This window comes from Indicator indicator, chromosome 28 (genome assembly GCF_027791375.1).
Source record: "Indicator indicator isolate 239-I01 chromosome 28, UM_Iind_1.1, whole genome shotgun sequence".
NCBI classification, from domain to species: Eukaryota; Metazoa; Chordata; class Aves; order Piciformes; family Indicatoridae; genus Indicator; species Indicator indicator.
The window spans coordinates 2374270-2391940 of NC_072037.1; the positions used below are offsets into that span (position 1 = coordinate 2374270).

Here is a 17671-nt window from a genome sequence, read left to right on the forward strand (position 1 = left end):
GTGGAGTCTCCCTCTCTGGGGATATTCAAGACCTGCCTGGATGCATTCCTGTGTGACCTGCTCTGGGTGACCCTGCTCTGGCAGGGGGGTTGGACTGGATGAGCTTTTGAGGTCCCTTCCAGCCCCTAACATTCTGTGATTGTGTGAAGCCGTGGGCCTGACAATTAGAAAGCTCCAGTTCCTGGGCCTGCTCTTGTCTAAAGGACAATGTTAGCTGGGATGACTTCATCTTCAGAGCCAACAAGACAGGCAGCTCAGTGCAAATGAGCAAAGTGGTGAAGCTCAGCCCAGCACATACCTTGCTTTGGCTGATGGGACATAAAATGTGTTATTAAGTCCTGGTTAAAGAGTTGCCATTGATAGTTTTACCCCTGAGTTGCCATGACTCAGCTGAGGGACAGGAACTCAGCTGTGTGCCTATGTGCTTGGTTTGTCCTTGGATGCTCTTCACACCTTGCAGAGATGAAGCCTTGCTTTTGAGGGCTCCAGGAGCACAGGCTGGAAGGGATGCATGGGCAGGGTAACATGGACAGACAGATCAGCAGCAGCAGGCAGAAAGTCCCTGCTTTTACCCTAGAACATGGAAGCAACTTGGCTGTTGAGTGCTGTTCCCATCTTCACTAGTGGCAGTACTTGATGTACCTTCTCTCACATGGGACAGGAGGACAGAGCTCTTCCTTTGGGCACCAGCTCTCCTGAAGAACAGGATTGTCCAATATCCAATAGCTCAGGGCCTGCCTGAGCAGAGGCACCTTTTCATTAGGTTGACAAGAGGAACCTCAGCTGCAGCCTGAGCAGGATCTGTGCAGGCTGCTCTCATCTGGAGAACAAGGAGCTTGCCATCCCCAGGGCACCACAGGTTTCCTGCAGAGCAGGACCTGTGGTCTCAAGGCAGGGTAGTGCAAGTGCTAGTCATGGGAAACAGGGCTCTGAGGCTTTGGCAGCCCTGCAGGAAGATCACTTTCATCCTCCAGTGACTTACACCTGCCTGTTTTCTGTAATGCACCCCAGCACCTGCCCTTTGGCAAGAGCCCCAGGGTGGCTGTCAGTTGTCATCAAAAACACTGCTGGTCCTGGCCCTGCTGCTGAAGCTGTTCTCCCTCACCATCGCTCGGTAGGAGATGCGCATGAAGGAGCCAGTGAGCAGCACAACAAAGAGGATGAGGAGCAAAGACCAAACTCCTGAGTCAATCCCCTTGAGGAAGCTTGGGCTGTCCTGAGGGATGGTGTTGGTCAGACTCAGCAGGTACCCAAGTGTCCAGCCAGATGATGTGTCACCCATCTGCTGATATAAAAAGGAAGGAGAGGTCAGGAGAGGAGTCACCACCTCAGTTGTGTTTCTGTGTACTTCCCCCATGAAGAGAGCCTGAGAGCCCTGGGGCTGTTTAGTCTGGAGAAGAGCAGACTGAGAGGGGATCTGATGAATGTTTATCAATATCTGAGGGATGGGTGTCAAGGGGAGGGGGCCAGGCTCTTTTGGGTGGTGCACAGTGATAAGCCAAGGAACAATGAGTTCAAACTTGAACAGAGAAGATTTCACCTCAGCATGAGGAGAAACTTCTTTCCAGTGAGGGTGACAGAGCCCTGGAGCAGGCTGCCCAGCAGGGTTGTGGAGTCTCCTTCTCTGGAGCCCTTCCAAACCCACCTGGATGCATTCCTGTGCAGACCACCCTAAGTGATCCTGCTCTGGCAGGGGGGTTGGACCTGATGATCTCTTGAGGTCCCTTCCAGCCTCTGATATGCTGTGAGTCTGTGATTGGAGACTGATCCCAGGATTAGATTTGAAATGAAGAACTCTCCCACTCCCAGTACCCTGAGTACACTAATAGGCTTCCATTGCCCTGACCAGTCTCTCCTGGCACCTCTACCCTCCCCTTCTGCCCATGGGCCTGGGAACTCCATTTAAGCTCTGACCTGGGCAGCTACCTCTCTCCTGATCTGTGCTGTAGGTGTGTGCTGCTCCTTCTCCTGCTTACTGCCTGGTTTTCCCAGGTGGATCTCATGTCTGCATTGTGGGTAGTTCTATCTCTGGCCCTGTTGCCTGCTTGAACCTCAGCCCTATGTTGTAGGTTGCTTGTCTCTGGCTTTCCAGGCTGGGCTCCCTGGATGCACCTTGGACCTGCCTCATTATCTTGCCTGCATCTGATGATCACCACATGGCTGACCAGCCTGCTGCTGCTGCTGTGGCCCTGCTCAGTGGCACCAGGCCTTTGCGGGGGTTAAGAGAAGTCTGGGAGCAGGCTTTCCTTTCTTTTATGAAGGGGAGGACCTCAACCAAATCCTCCTTCCCCTAGGGGCTCCAGATCCTGAAGCTATTTCAGACTTTATAAACCCTCACCAGGATGAGGGTGATTGGAAAGAGGTCAGGCTGCATCTTTTGGTTCAGGGAATATTATCAGCAGTTTGTCTTTAGCATGAAGTGCTGACCATGCATCCTGGGCATACTCTTACAGATGAGGTTGTTCCAGGTCAGAGTTTTGACCCATCTGGTTTGCAGTGGGGACAATTAATGTCTCTAGCTCCCTGACACTGGTTTGCTTCCTCATCACAACTGTGAGTTTATTTTGCAAGACCATCTTGTTGGAGAAACTCAGCTGATTGAGGCTTGTAGGAGTGGGGCCAGGCTGGCTGGAGGCTGGAGTGAAACCAGCCCTCCTTTGTAGCTGGAAATACCACACTGTGGCTAACTGACCTTCTGGAATGCAGTCCAGACAGACCCATCCAAGTCCAAGGTGTAGCCCTTTGTACTGAGTTGAAAGATGAAGGCAGAGGTGAGGCAGTAGTCAGCAAGTGAATCCAGGCTTCTCTGGGACTCCTCAGCCAGCTGGTGCCACTGTCAAAGGAATATGGGGAAGAAAGAAAAGGGTAAATATGTTACTGGGAATGGTAACTGAGAAAACTGCCAACCTGAGCTGGGACAATCCCAACACAATCCCAATCTCTGCCAGATCCAGGCTGGACAGAGAATGGCTTCAGAGCAGTCTGGAGAAGGCCTTGGGGGTGTCAGCTGATGACAAACTGCCCAGGAGCCAGCAATGGTCCCTGGCAGCCCAGCAGGCAGCTGTGTGCTGAGCTGCATCCAGAGCAGGGAGAGCAGCAGCACAGGGAGGGGATTCTGCCCCTCTGCTCTGCTCTGCTCACACCCCACCTGCAGCACTGCCTCCAGTTCTGGGGACCCCAACACAAGAAGGACCTGGAGCTGCTGGAGAGGGTCCAGAGGAGGCCACAGAGATGTTCAGAGGGCTGCAGAACCTCCCCTGTGGGGACAGGCTGGGAGAGTTGGGGCTGTTCAGCCTGGAGAAGAGAAGGCTCCAGGGAGACCTCAGAGCAGCCTTCTGGTACCTGAAGGAGCTCCAGGAGAGCTGGGGAGGGACTTTGGACAAGGGCTGGGAGTGCCAGGATGAGGGACAATGGCTTTGAGCTGGGAGAGGGGAGACTGAGACTGGAGATGAGGAAGAAGTTCTTTGGAGAGAGGATGAGGAGATACTGAAACAGGTTGCCTGGGGAGGCTGTGCAGGGAGGCTGGATGAGGCCTTGGGCATCCTGCTGTAGTGGGAGGTGTCCCTGCCCATGGCAGGGGGGTTGGAACTGGATGATCAAGGCCTTGTTTCTCCAGAATGTCCCTGCTGAAGGATACTAAATATCAGCTCTTCTGATGACAAGTACAACATCTTGCCCCCGTGCAATGATGACTGCCTCAGAGTCAGCTTCCTGAACAAGGACTGAATTGTGTTAGGTCTCTGGGATCAGATATTCAGCAGCTGAACTGCAGGCCTGCTGTAACATCTCCTGCTCTGGGACTTGAAGTGGGGCTGGAGGAAGGATTTGTGTCCTGTGCAGACTGAAACTGTGTTTCCTGCTCCCACTGGGCTGTGGTCTAGGAACCAGTGCCACCTCTGAGTGCCTTTGTTCCCATCTTGTTAAATCCCAAGCAGATCTCAGAGCAGCAGGACTGGCAGCCAGGTGTCCTAAAGCTGCCTTGCAGGTGAGCTCTCTAGGTTGAGTTCATGATGCAGCCTTTCTCTCAACAGGAACATCACCAAGAGCTTCCCTCCAGAAGAGAAAGCTCTGGGGAGCTGCTTCTGAGCTTTGCTACCCCATTTGCAAACCCTGTTGAAATTGTCCTCTTTGAATGTTATTGTGGATGATCAGGGCAGGTGCAGATGAAGGTGACCTCATAAGCCCCCAGATGACAGAGAGAACTTACAGATTCCCCTTGGCTTGGTCTCTATGTGCCCAGGTGAAATGGGAACGCCCCTGGAGCCTAAGCAGCTGTGTTCCTTGCACTAAAGGAGAGGAGGAAGACCAAGGTGATTTACAGAATGAGTGGACAGCCTTCCTATTTACTTCTTCCTAGGCAGTGAAAGGTACTTAAGGCTTTTCATTCAGTCAAGTCCAGCTGCTACCAGCAGCAGCTGGGATTTGAGAGGAAGGAAAAGAAGTGGGGTCTGTTTCCTCAAAGTGAAAACAAATCCCAAAAGCCAGGCAAATCCAAGTTTTGCCCTGAGGGAGCCAGCAAGTTATGGCTCTCTCAGTCTGTGCCCCAACAGACTGGGTCTTGTTTCCCACTCTGTGCACACCAAGTTATCCCACAGTTACCTCTTTGATGGACATCCCACAAAGCCTGCTGACTGCCTGTCCCAGGTCAGGAGAAGGTACTGTTTCTCTCATGAAGTCCATGGCCTCAGAAATCACCTACAACAGCAATAATCATCAGGCTGGGCTGTGCTCTGCATCCCCACGTTGCCTACAGAGCCTGTGGGAAAGCAAGGGGCAGCAGCTGAGAGTTCACTGCCAGGGGGTCCTTTCTGTGTGCCTCTGCTGGTGGTTACAGCTCTGATGGGTGCAAGGAAGACAAGCAGACCTGTGTCTGTCTGGAGATGGAAACAGGATTGTTTCTGCCTTGCATGCAGCAGCCTTGCTGGCCCTGCCTGGATGAGTAGACAGAGCCCTAGCTCCTTGGAGGCCTTGGGAGCAGGGAGCTGGGGAAATTTCTGCAGTTCCTCTCAATTTGTCCTAGGATCTTCAGCTGATCCTAGCTGCACAGCCCAATGCCTTTGGACACTAGATCCAGGGTCTCAGATGTCAGCTTGCCTGTGCTGGAGCATGCCCAGGGGTTTACTAAGGGAGTGGGGAAAGGTCTTCAGCCTTACCACAGATTTTGTGTAGGAAAACCTGCTCAGCATGCAGCTGCAGGCTGTCCTATCCCTGCTGGCTCTGTGGAGCCCCAGAGTTTGTCTCTCAAGCAGCCATTGGTGAGACATGGATGAAGAAAGCTCACCACAGTCATTGGTGGGAAGCTCATTGACCAGCAGTGTGCCAGTGGTGGGCAGAAGACAGGAGTGCATGTGTGCAGCATTAGCCAGGGCAGTGCCCCCCTGGCTGGCAGAGGGCACAGTGTGGCTCTTGCCTCTCTATTTACTGGTCCCATTTCATGTGTTCTCCACACCAGTTGCCTACCCCAGTGTAAATGAGAACTTACTAGAAACCTGGTCCTGCGCTTGCTTAGGGAATGCATGAGGAAGCTGCAGGAGGAGGAAGAGTTGAGCAGGCCTTGCACTAGCCCCATGCAGGCAGTGGGATTGCTGGAGCCACTGATGTTGAAGACCTCCTGAGGGCCAGGGCTGTCCCTTGTATCACCCCTGGCAGCACAAGGCCCTGCGTGCACCGATTGCCACTGCACCTCCCGGGAGTAGGCGAGGGGCCAGCAAGGGTTCAGCACGGTTGTAGCACTTCTCTGAGCCTAGAGGCAGGATGAAACAAGGACAGAGGTGGCAGGAGAAGAGGTTGGCATCCAACAGCTGCACAAAATGTAACAGTGAAGAAGTTTTCCTCTGGCACCACAATGTTGTAAGCACAGGGGCAGGCTGCAAAAGCTTTGCCAAACCTTATCTCAGCTAGGGAACTGCAGAGCCCAGGCTCCTCCAGCAGGCTCCCAGTTCCTGCCCAGCTCAGGGCAAGCTGCAAAAGCTTTGCCAAAACTTATCTCAGTTAGGGAACTGCAAAGCCCAGGCTCTTCCAGCAGGCTCCCAGTTCCTGCCCAGCTCAGGACAAACTCCAATCACTGGACCTGCTGTGGGAGGCTGAGGAGCTCCTGCCCTCCCTGAGACCAGAGATACAATTCCAAGGAATCCTGTTCTCTTTGTAGTTAGAAGAAAGAGGCTGCCTTAAAAATGGCTCAGCCCATTGAGAATCAGTTTCTTATCTCTAGAAATCCCCCAGTTTATAACTGTGCTGAACTGGGTCTCCATGTGGGACATTCAGGTCTCAAATGGAATCACAGAATGGTTTGGGCTGGAAGGGACCTTAAAGATCATTCAGCTCCAACCCCCCTGCCATGGGCAGGCACAGCTCCCACCAGCCCAGGTTGCTCAAGGCCTGTTCTTTTGGCTCCCCTTCTAGGACAGAGGAGCCATTCAGAGGAGCCAAGGAAAGTCTTTGTCTCCCTTCAGCCTGAAGGTGATCTTGGAAGCCTTGGGAGCAGGGAGCTGGGGAAATTTCTGCAGTTCCTCTCTCTACAATACATTCAGTTTGTCTTAGGATCTTCAACTGGTCCTAGCTTCACAGCCCAATGACTTTAGACACTAGATGCAGGGTCTCAGATGTCAGCTTGCCTGTGCTGGAGCATGCCCAGGGGTTTGCTAAGGGAGTAGGGAAAGGTTTTCAGCTTTACCACAGATTTTGTGTGGGAAAACCTGCTCAGCATGCAGCTGCAGGCTGTCCTATCCCTGCTGGCTCTGTGGAGCCCCAGAGTTTGTCTCTCAAGCAGACATTGGTGAGACATGGATGAAGAAAGCTCACCACAGTCATTGGTGGGAAGCCCTGGTCCACATCTGACCAGCTGTGTGCCAGTGATGAGCCTCATCCAACCTGACCTTGAACACCTCCAGGGACAAGGCATCCACAGCTTCTCTGGGCAACCTGTTCCAGTATCTCACCCCTGTCATGGGGAAGAATTTCTTCCTAACGTCTAATCTCAATCCAGCTTCTTCTTGTCTGAAGCCATTGCCCCTCATTGTCACTACCTGCCTTGGTAACAAGTCCCTCCCCAGCTCCCCCATAGCCCCCTTCAGGTACTGGAAGGCTGCTCTAAGATCTCCCTGAAGCCTTCTCTTCTCCAGGCTGGACAACCCCAGCTCTCTCAACCTGTCTTCACAGCAGAGGAGTTCCAGCCCTTGCATCATTGTTGAGGCCTCCTCTGGACCTGCTTTACCAGTTCTGTGTCCTTCTTGTGTTGGGGGCTCCAGAGCTGGCTCCCAGCACTGCAGCTGGGGTCTCAGTAGAGTGGAGCAGAGGGGCAGAATCCCCTCCCTCCAACTGCTGCCCATGCTATAGAGTAGTTTATTTCTGAAAAAAGCAAATCAGTTTTGGTGGAGACTTAAAATGATTCCTGAGTTTGCACCAGATCCTGCCCCCCTCCAGGTGAAAGCAAGTGTGGAAGAACCAAAACACCTGCATGTTTTCAAAATAAATAGTAAGGATGTTCTTTTCAAGATGCTTCACAGCTGAAGTCAGAAAAGGAAATTCCCCAGGTGGAAAGTTCCAGCTGATTCCCAGGTGCTGTTCTTTTGGCTCCCCTTCTAGGATAGAGGAGCCATTCAGAGGAGCCAAGGAAAGTCTTTGTCTCCCTTAACCCTGAAGGTGATCTTAGCACCTCTGGACAGCAGTTTTATGCATGTGTATTAAGTAAGGAGCCAAGCAGAGCCTGCAAGTAGGAAGCCCTTGAATGGTGCCTGTGTGTCTCTTGGAGAGCATTGATTCAGGCCTGGAGAGTATGTTCACAGATGCACTGAGCTTTCTCAGATACATCAAGCCCCCTCTGTTAAAGACAGTGATTGACATTTTGCCCATTAGAAGCTTAGACCTTGAGCAACTGTCACTTAGTGAAGTTGGATCCAGGAACACAGAGCTTGGGCTTCCCACCAATGACTATGGTGAGCTTTCTACATCCATGTCTCACCCATGTCTGTTTAAGAGAGAAACTTTGGGACTCCACAGAGCCAGCAGGGATAGGACAGCCTGCAGCTGCATGCTGAACAGGTTTCCCACACAAAGTCTGTGGTAAAGCTGAAAACCTTTTCCCACTCCCTTAGCAAACCCCTGGGCATGCTCCAGCACAGGCAAGCTGACATCTGAGACCCTGGATCTAGTGTCCAAAGGCATTGGGCTGTGCAGTTAGGACCAGCTGAAGATGCTAGGGCAATCTGAATGTATTTAGAGGGAGGAACTGCAGAAATTTCCCCAGCTCCTGCTCCCCAGTGAGGGTGGTGAAACCCTGGAACAGGTTGCCCAGGTAGGTCGTGGATGCTCTCTCCCTGGCAGTGTTCACAGTCAGGTTGGATGAGGCCTTGAGCAACCTGGGCTGGTGTGAGGTGTCCCTGCCTGTGGCAGGGGGGTTGGAACTGGGTGATCTTTAAGGTCCCTTCCATAAAGAGGAACTAGATGATCTTTGGGGTCTCTTCCTTCCTAAAGCATGCTATGTACCTATGAACCTTGCAAATGTCCTTTGGCTGACACTCACCTGGATGAGTGTGGAGAGCAGCCTGCTGCGGAGCTGCTCCGTGCCGTGGCAGGGGCAGTGCTGAGTGTGCACCTGGTGTGTCTGCCCATACAGCTGCAGCCTTACTCCATCTTTTGGTGCTTGGCTCTCTTCTTCCACCCTGGAAGTGAGCTGTGTTGAGGTTCCTCCCACAGACAGGACTCCTGCCATCCCCTTCCCAGAGGGGACCAACTGTCCTCGCCAGTCATACTGATCCAAAGAGAACCAGAGAGATCACTCCTCAGGACCTGCACCTGGGTCACAGTCAGATGCAAGCATGAGTGCACACAGAGAGAAAGCAGCTTTCTGCTACAGCCTAACCCTTTTCTTTTGCCCATAGGACACAAGGATGCTGAACCATGGCTTTGGAGGGGACAGAAGAGCAGGCACTGCCATCTGCACAGTGAGAGACCAGTGAGGCTGAGAGCCCTGGGGCTGTTTAGCCTGGAGAAGATCAGCCCCAGAGGGGATCTGATCAATGCTCAGCAAGAGCTAAAGGGTGAGGGGCAAGAGGATGGAGCCAGAATCATGTCAGTAGTGCCCAGGGACAGGACAAGGGGCAATGGGCACAAACTGGAACCCAGGAGGTTCCATCTCAACACAAGAAGAAACTTATTTGTTGTGAGGGTGCTGGAGGCCTGGGGCAGGCTGCCCAGAGAGGTTGTGGATTCTCTTTCTCTGAAGAGCTTCCAAACCTTCCTGGCCATTGTGATCCTGGGCAAGCTGCTGTGAGTGCCATGATTTAGCAGGGAGTTGGACTGGATGATCTCCAGAGGTTCCTTCCAACCTCCACCATGCTGAGATTCTGATGTGAGCATCCTGAATATCCAGGAAGACTCACATCTGTTATGGCAACTGCATGAACAGGTCTGTGAAAGGCCATATGAGAGATCTTCTCCTTCAGCCTGGCTATAACCATCTCAGACTATGCCCCCCAACATCAGGTGCTGGATATAATCTTCTCCTCTGGAAGGCAGTGGGAGTTGTGCCTAAGCAGTGTTTAAAGTACAGGACTTTGACTATCCCTCTGCATGTCTCTGTGGCTGTTGCTCAGCTCAGGGCTGTGTTCCCCAGGCAGGATTGTTCCTTACCTTGAAAAAGTTCTGCAGGACATAGTTAACAGCAACCCAATTGAATGCTTCCTTGTTTGGACTGGGCAGGATTTGTGCCCCCTGAAAGTCGAAGGGGGATGACTTCAGGGCCACAGTCAGGTCTGCAAGGGCAGTGTCAGAGAGGATGGGATGGGTGAGGCTAAACAGAAGAGAAAAAGAAGGCATATTTATATTGTTGGCATGGCCCTGCCAGAAGCAGCTTGCAGTGGGGGCACAGCTGCAGGACTTTTGCTCTGCTCCTCACTTTGGGTAGTATTGCAGAGATACAAGGTCCCACTCCTGCTGCTACTTCTCTCTCCCCTTGCATGGCACTGGGGGCAAGAACAGCAGAGGAATGATTTGAGCAGTTGTGCCACCACTCAAGAATCTGGGAGGGAATAAGGGAATCCTGTGGCCTTGCCCCACTGATGTGGTCCTCTCCAGACCTTTCTTTAACCCAGTATCTAAAAGGAGATAAAGGTCCCACTGATGAGGTGACAGAGAACAGGGTCCACAAAAGTGTGTATGCTGAGGTGGATCTTCCACCTCTGCAAACATTCCAGGTCAGGCTGGACAGAGCTTTGAGCAAGCTTATCTAGTTAAAGATGTCTCTGTTCACTGAAGAAGGGTGGAATAGGTGACCTCTGAATGTCCTTTCCAACCCAGATCATTCTATGATCCTATGATCTCCCCACCACCATTCCCACCCTGTTAACAGGAAGCACCTCTGCAAGCCCATGTGGCTTGTCAGATAACTGAAAGCCCTTTAGCTGCCAGACCTTTCCCCAAGCACTCATTGTGAAGCCTTAACTGTGAAGGAGGCTGTAGACAGACTGGTAGCAGTAGCAAGGCTGTCACCTTCGTGGCTGCTTGGGGGGACCCAGCCCTGCTGTACTCCCCTTGAGTACATCAGCACCTGCAGAAGGTTTACCTGAGCAGCAGGTTAGGGATGGGAACCCAGAAGAGAGCAGAAAGGGTGAGGTGCATTTACAGAATGATCTGTGTGACAAGGGCTGATCTCTGGGTGTGGGTTTGCAATGGTCACTCACTTCAGCTGCCTCCTGCTGGTGGTTGCTCCCAGGTAGAGGGGGGTTTGGCTGTGCTGCTCCGCTGGGATCTCCTTCTGGGCCCAGTTCAAGCATGGCTCCAAGCTCTTCCTTACTTTCTGAGGAGAATCTGAGTAGTTGGAGACTCCTAGACCTGAGGACCAGGGGAAGAAATTAAATTTGCTAAGGAGAGGTATGAGAGAGGTGTGAGAGTTGTTACCCAAGAGGTTGCTGTCCTAGGGCATGGTTAATGGCAGGACCTGTCCAGGCAGAATGAAAGACTTCCCCCAGGCAGCTGTGGTACCAAATTATGGTACTGGGATTAAAACAAGTCTGCATGGAAATCCCAAACTGCACTAAGAGAACCTTAGCTCTGCTCCTGAGACATCCCATAAATGATCACCTATTACCCACTGGCTGCTGCAGCAGCTGGGGCTGTCTCAGCCCACAGAGGAGGAAATGTGGCTTTAGGCAGCCTCACAGCTGAAGGACACACTGCCATACAGACAGAGCTGAGGCTGATGTGTCACCTGCCCCCTCCAGCCACTTCCTTCTGTGTTGGCAGGGCTGGCTTCTGAGCCCCCCACCTGCAAGCAAGACAGCTCTGCTCCAGAGGAAGCTGCATGCAAGCTTTGAGTCATCATCTTTCCAGCAAGGTTCAGGGGGGTGTAAAGTGCTGGGTTTGCAGTACCTAGCAAGGACCTCACTTCCCCATCCCCTGGCCCACTCATCTTCCTGGCTGCATGACTCCCTCACCACATGCTTTGCCCTCCTTGCCTGCAGCTGTCTGGCTGCTGGGCCATGCACACAGAGGACTTCCTCTCACAGCTGGGCAAGAGATCTTCCTGGACCTCTCCCTGCTGCTGCTGCCAAACTGCTGCACCAAGCCACAGCTGCAGGTTTTAACCCAGCCAGTGAACGTGGGGAAGTCAAGGGACAACTTGACTTCCAGTATCTGAAGGGGGCCTACAGAAAGCTGTTGAGGGACTTCTTAGGGTGTCAGGTAGTGATGGGACTGGTGAAAATGGATCCAAGCTGGAGGAGGGGAGATTTAGATTAGACATTAGGAAGAAATTCTTCGCCATGAGGGTGGTGAGACACTGGCACAGGTTGCCCAAAGAGGTGGTGGAAGCCTCATCCCTGGAGGTTTTTGCAGCCAGGCTGGATGTGACTCTGAGCAACCTGATCTAGTGAAGGGTGTCCCAGCCCGTGGCAGGGGGGTTGGAACTGGATGATCCTTGGGGTCCCTTCCAACCCTGACAATTCTGTGATTCTGTGACACACACAAGGTCACTAAGATGATGATAGAACATTTACCTCACCTAGAAAGGCTGAGAGCTGGGGCTGGTTAGCCTGGAGAAGAGGAGACTGAGGGGGGGATCTTATGAATGCTGATCAATATCTAAAGGCTGTGTGTCAGGAGGATGGAGCTAGACTCTTCCCAGCAGTATCCAGTGGCAGGACAGGAGGCATTGGACACAATCTGGAACACAGGAGGCTCCATGTAAACAAAATGAAAAAAATCTTTACTTAGAAGGTGGCAGAGCACTGGAACAGGCTGCCCAGAGAGGTAGTGGAGTCCCCATCAAAGCCTGCCTGGGCCTGTTCCTGTGTAATTTACTCTGAGTGACCCTGCTCTAGCAGGAGGGTTGCACTAGAGGATCTTCAGAGGGCTCTTCCAGCCCCTACCATCCTGGGAATCTTCTGTAGGTGGTTTGCATTGCTTGCAGCCTGAAGGGGCACAAACCCTCCTCTCTGCTTGTTGTGCAGCTGCCCTCCCACAGCAGACTGCTATGGAGAATTCAGGGCTGGACAGCATCCTGCTATAATCAGGCTTCATCTTCAAAACAAGATTGAGCCGGGGAAGGAAAACCCCAAGCACTAATGTGTGAAATCCTTTCAGCTTTGGCAGGGTTAAACTGCTTCAAACCAGTGAGGAAGACTCCAGTATTTCCCAAAATGTGACACCCAGCACCATGCTGAACTCATGCTTGTGCTGGCAACCCCCACACAGTGGGCTGGAGCCTTTGAACCTCTCTTGTGCTGGAGCTACAGCACTTACTGCCCAGCATCAGTCAGCAGAAGGTACCAGGAGTCCCCACGCAGCCAGATTTGTCTCTGTTGCTGTTCACTGTCATGCCTGGATGAGGAGCTCAGCAACCTGGGCTCTGCTACTGATCCAGGAGGGCATCACCACAAGCCCCATCCTCTCTGCGAGCTTCCTTGCTTGCAGCAGGTCACCTGCTGCTGCCAAGTGCTCTGATGCCCACACCCAGAAGACCCATGGTGAAATGCAGCTTGTGCTTCACTGTCACCACTCTTTCAATTTACAGCTAAGTGATGCTGGAGCCAAGGAAACTGCAACAATGGTCCATGCACACATCATAGAATCATTGAATCAGTCATGGAATCATAGAATCACAGAATCATAGAGCACAAAATCATAGAATCATAGAATAGTCTGAGCCAGAAGGGACCTCCAAAGGTCGTCCAGTCTGACCTCCACACAGTCAGCAGGGACATCCTCCAATAGATGAGGTTGCTCAGACCCCTTTGAGCCTCACCTTGAATAGCTCCAGGGATGGGGCCTCCCTGGGCAACCTGTTCCAGTGTTCCATCACCCTCATAGTAAAGAACTGTTCCTAACATCCAATCTAAATCTGCCCTTCTCCAGTTTGAAGTCATTGCCCCTCATCCTGTCCCTGCAGACCTTTGCACACAGTCTCTCTCCATCCTTCCTGCAGCCCCTTCAGGTACTGGAAGGTTGCTCTTAGGTCTCCCCAGAGCCTCCTCCTCTCCAGGCTGAACACCCCCAGCTCCCTCAGCCTGTCCTCATAGCAGAGCTGCTCCAAGCCCCTGAGCATTTTTGTGGCCCTCCCCTGGACCCTCTCCATCAGGTCCATGTCCTTCCTGCCTTCTCTTCAGTTCAATGCTTATAGGACAAGGGCTTTGTTTCAGGCAGGGGTCTTCCAGCTAGGAGTGTGGGTTTGAACATTACAATGGGGCTAGTTTAGTCTGGAACAAAAGCTGGAGCCAAAAGCTGACTACAGTGTTTAGCAGCACACTTTACATACCTATTGAGGATGTTTCAGCTATCAAGGACACCCCAATTAGAAGTCATTGAATTGAACTGAAGCCACTGCCCCTTCAGGTACTGGAAGGCTGCTATTAGGTCTGCCTGGAGATCTCTGTTTCCATCCATTCCACACCAGTCCCACGGACCACCAAGCAGGACCCAGGCACCTTACCTTGCACAGCACAGGAACTGCATTCCCTGATCACCCCAGTCTTGTTGGCCTTGGTGGTGCTCCACTGGTAGATGAAGAGGATGGTGTGGGATGGACCAGCATCCAGAACAAGGCCATACTGGAAAACCCCAAAAGCATTCCAGATAAGCATCACTGAGTGCATGCTGCTTGGCACTGTAGGGTTACTCAGCATCACGTAGGTGTTTGTGGGGAACCCAAGGGCCTGACTGCACTCTTTGAGCTGGCTTTGCATGTTCAAAGAAAAGGGTGAGGCCAGGTGCTGATGTGCATTTGCAAGGAGCCATCTGCATTTCTGAATATAGATGAGGAGCAGCAGGAGTGGAGAGACACCCAGAAAAACAGCAGACCTACAGCAGAGTGCTCTGTAGCTACTCCTGAAACCAGGCAGAGAGCTGCCACTGAGAGCTGAGCCACCTGGAGCTCAGGAAAAACAGGTCCTAAAGCAATGAGGAATGGCACTATGCAGGCTCTTGACCAATTCTGGTTCTGAAACTGGGACTGATTGGTTTGCTAAGGCCTTTGTGCAGGAATTGAAGGCTGTGGCTTGCTCCTACTTCTGAGGAACCCAAGGCTCCCACATCTCTTTGATGCTCCACTGCAGAGATGGTGTGGCACGGGCTGGCTTTGCTCGGCTGTGTGCCAGACCTGTCAGAGGTGCAGCGTGCTGGGATCAACCAGCACAGAGGCACAGAATCCATTTGGTTGGAACAGCCCTTTAAGGTCATCCAGTCCAACCATTCTCTGACTCTGCTGAGGCTGCTGCTAAACCATGGCCCTCAGCACCACATCTGCACATCTGTTAAATCCCTCCAGGGAGGGGGATTCAACCACCTCCTTGAGAAGCCTGTTCCAGTGTTAAAAAACCCTTTCAGTGAAGAAGTTTCTTCTAAATTTGAGCATAAACCTTCCCTGGTGCAACCTGAGGCCATTTCTTTTTGTCCTTCCTTGGAGAAGAGACCAACTCCCACCTCACTCCATCCTCCTTTCAGGCAGTTGTAGAGAGCCAGAGTGTCCCCCTCAGCCTCCTTTTCTCCAACTGAAGAATCCCAAATCCCTCATCTGCTCCTCACCAGCCCTGTTCTCCAGACCCTTCATCAGCTTTGTTGCCCTTCCCTGGAGCAGTGTCCAGCAGCCCCACAGAGATGCAGATCATGTCTTGGCAGAAATGGCAGCAGTGAGCATGAGATTTCTCCACATCTTGACCACTGACAGCTCTCCTGCTACCTAGCAGTCAGGCCAAAGGCTTTCCCCACCTCTTTGCAGCCCAGCCTCAGGTCTACTTGCTGCTGACCAAGCTTTGCAGAGCTGCACCTCATGTGTGAGGGTTAAGAAATGAGAGGCCTACAGCCCAGCTCTGTGGCTGTTCTGGATATCCCCACACTCAAAATAGCCCTGGTGCTAGCCTAGGGTCTCCTGCTCTCCCTGCTATTGCATGACCCCAAAGATCTCCTACACAGAGAGGAAGGAAGCTCCTGAGATGTGGGAGGTGTGTGGTAGTGCATGGTCTAAGCTCTACCTTGCACAGGAGTAGCTGTAGATGTGACAGACTGGGAGGAGAAGCCTCCTGAGAGGTCAAAAGGATTTCAGCACAAGCTAGAGCCTGGCTGCAGCCTCTGAGTGAAGCTGGCTGCCTGCTGCCAGCTTCCTGGGAGCTCCCAGCTGCAGCAGACACAGCACCCAGGCCAGGAACTGGTGGGACTGGAGCTGGAGCAGAAATGAGGAAGGAAGCTGCAGCGAGTGTGAGAAGAGTGTGTCCAGCAGATCCAGGGGGGTTCTCCTCCCCCTCTACTCTGCCCTGGTGAGACCTCATCTTGAGTGCTGTGTTCAGTTTTGGACTCCCCAGTTTAGGAGGGACAGGGACCTGCTGGAGAGGGTCCATGGGAGGGCTACAAGGATGATTAGGGAACTGGAGCGCTGCCTGGTGAGGAGAGGCTGAGGGACCTGGGGCTGTTTAGTCTGGAAAAGAGAAGACTTAGAGGGGATTTAATAAATCTTTATGAATATCTGAGGGTGTCAGGAGGGAGGGGACAGGCTCTTCTCACTTCTCCCTACGACAGGACAAGGAGCAAAGGATGTAAGCTGCAGCACAGGAAGCTCCACCTCAACACAAGGAGGAACTTCTTCACTGGGAGGGTCACGACCACTGGAACAGACTCCCCAGAGAGGTTGTGGAGTCTCCTTCTCCGGAGACTTTCAAAGCCTGTCTGGATGTGTTCCTGTGTGACCTGTGCTGGATTCTATGGTCCTGCTCTGGCAGGGAGGGTTAAACTTGATGATCTCTTTGGGTCCCTTCCAACCCCTGACATCCTGTGAGCCTGTGAAGCTGGAACTCCCTGCCCAAGCCTGCTGGCATCCACCCACATGAGTGACAGCTCATCTCTCTCACAGGGACATGTTGGCTGCTGCAGAAGAGGAAGAAGTGGATGGCATTGGTGAAGGAACCTGCATTTTGTTTTTCCTCCTTCACCAAATGAGAGGCTGCTGATGGGAGCACACAGGAGGAGAAGCCGTCATCACATTTCTACCCCAACTCTGCACTAAGGAGGCACAGAGCATGGAGCAATAAGGGTTGGGGTTTTTTTTTTTAATTCCAGTTCTGCTTGAGAGGAGTGTGGAGGCAGGGTAGAGTCTGTAAACACAGAGGTTAACCTACTTCTGTTTGATTAAACCATGGCGTGCCACTCGCCTCACCTCAGCAGCTGCAAGAGGCAGGGTGGATGGGCATTAACCCCCCAGTCACCAGGCAGCTCTGACCCTGCTGTGTAGAGCAACTTGGGCTCCTCAGCTGAAGCCAAGAGAGGACAGAGGAGGAGAAGGCATGGAAGATAATTTGATTTTTAAAGACAGAAACATGAGTTCAGAGCCAAATTTCTACTGGCTTTCAAGAGGAGCTTAGCTCTTCCCCTCTACTGACACTGCTGCTCTGGGGTACCTCTTAGCATGGGCTCTCTCCTCAGCCTGTGGTGAGCATCTCTGCTGAACCATGGACCATATCCAGCCTGTAGTGCCCCTGACCAGCCAAAAGGTTTGGCTGGAAAAGCTACAGCACCTTGAAGGGATGCCAACCTCTCCTTTGCAATCCTGTTCTAGTCCTCCTCCTCAGCTTGTTGTTTGGGGCTGGTAGAGCAATGAATGTCAAAAGCAAGGGACCACAGCAGCTCAGATGCCCACCTTGCATCTGACAGGAGGGTTCTCCTCAACAGGAAGGTTCTCCTCAAGAAGAAGGAGAAGGTCCTGTGCTTGTTGTCCCGCTTGGCCACCAAAGGTGGCCAACAAGCACAGGACCTTCTCCCTGTCTCTAGGGCTGCTCCTGGAGGCAGGTGGATGCCCTTACCTTGGTCCCAAGAGGGGTGAGAGGCACATCTTGAGTGGAGACACAAAGCAGCACGATGCCAGTCAGGCCTGCCACGATCACCAGCCAGGGGGGAAGGAGCTGGCACCAAGACATGAAGCACTTTCCCCTTTCGCCGAGAGCCAGAGGAGGAAGCCACGGGAGGGGGAGCTGACTGCGGCTGCTTTTAACAGCCTTGAAAGAGAGGAGAAAGGCGGAGCCGGGGCCAGGCTGCGACTTCAGCCCTGCCCCAAGCCACAGGGACCGCAGGCAGCGCCCGGGCCAGGCTGTGATGTGTCAGGCAGTGCTGCCTTCCACGCAGGAAAGGCAGCGATGGCTTCGTGCCCGCTCCGGCGCTGCCTTCGCCGAGGTGCAGCCTCGAAACTGCCCCAGGC

The 17671-nt window shown here is 52.8% G+C and overlaps 1 protein-coding gene across 1 annotated transcript; it reads right to left on the minus strand.

The window, feature by feature from the left end:
* Positions 1–1045: 1045 nt before the first annotated feature.
* LOC128976371 (ectonucleoside triphosphate diphosphohydrolase 2-like) lies at positions 1046–17393 on the minus strand. The gene is made up of 9 exons (XM_054393599.1): positions 17280–17393; positions 13925–14042; positions 10680–10830; positions 9631–9790; positions 8522–8749; positions 5483–5743; positions 4600–4695; positions 2693–2824; positions 1046–1282 (listed from the first exon to the last, which is right to left on the minus strand). The coding sequence occupies exons 1-9, from the start codon at positions 17391–17393 to the stop codon at positions 1046–1048; spliced, it is 1497 nt and encodes a 498-aa protein (XP_054249574.1).
* Positions 17394–17671: the final 278 nt, after the last annotated feature.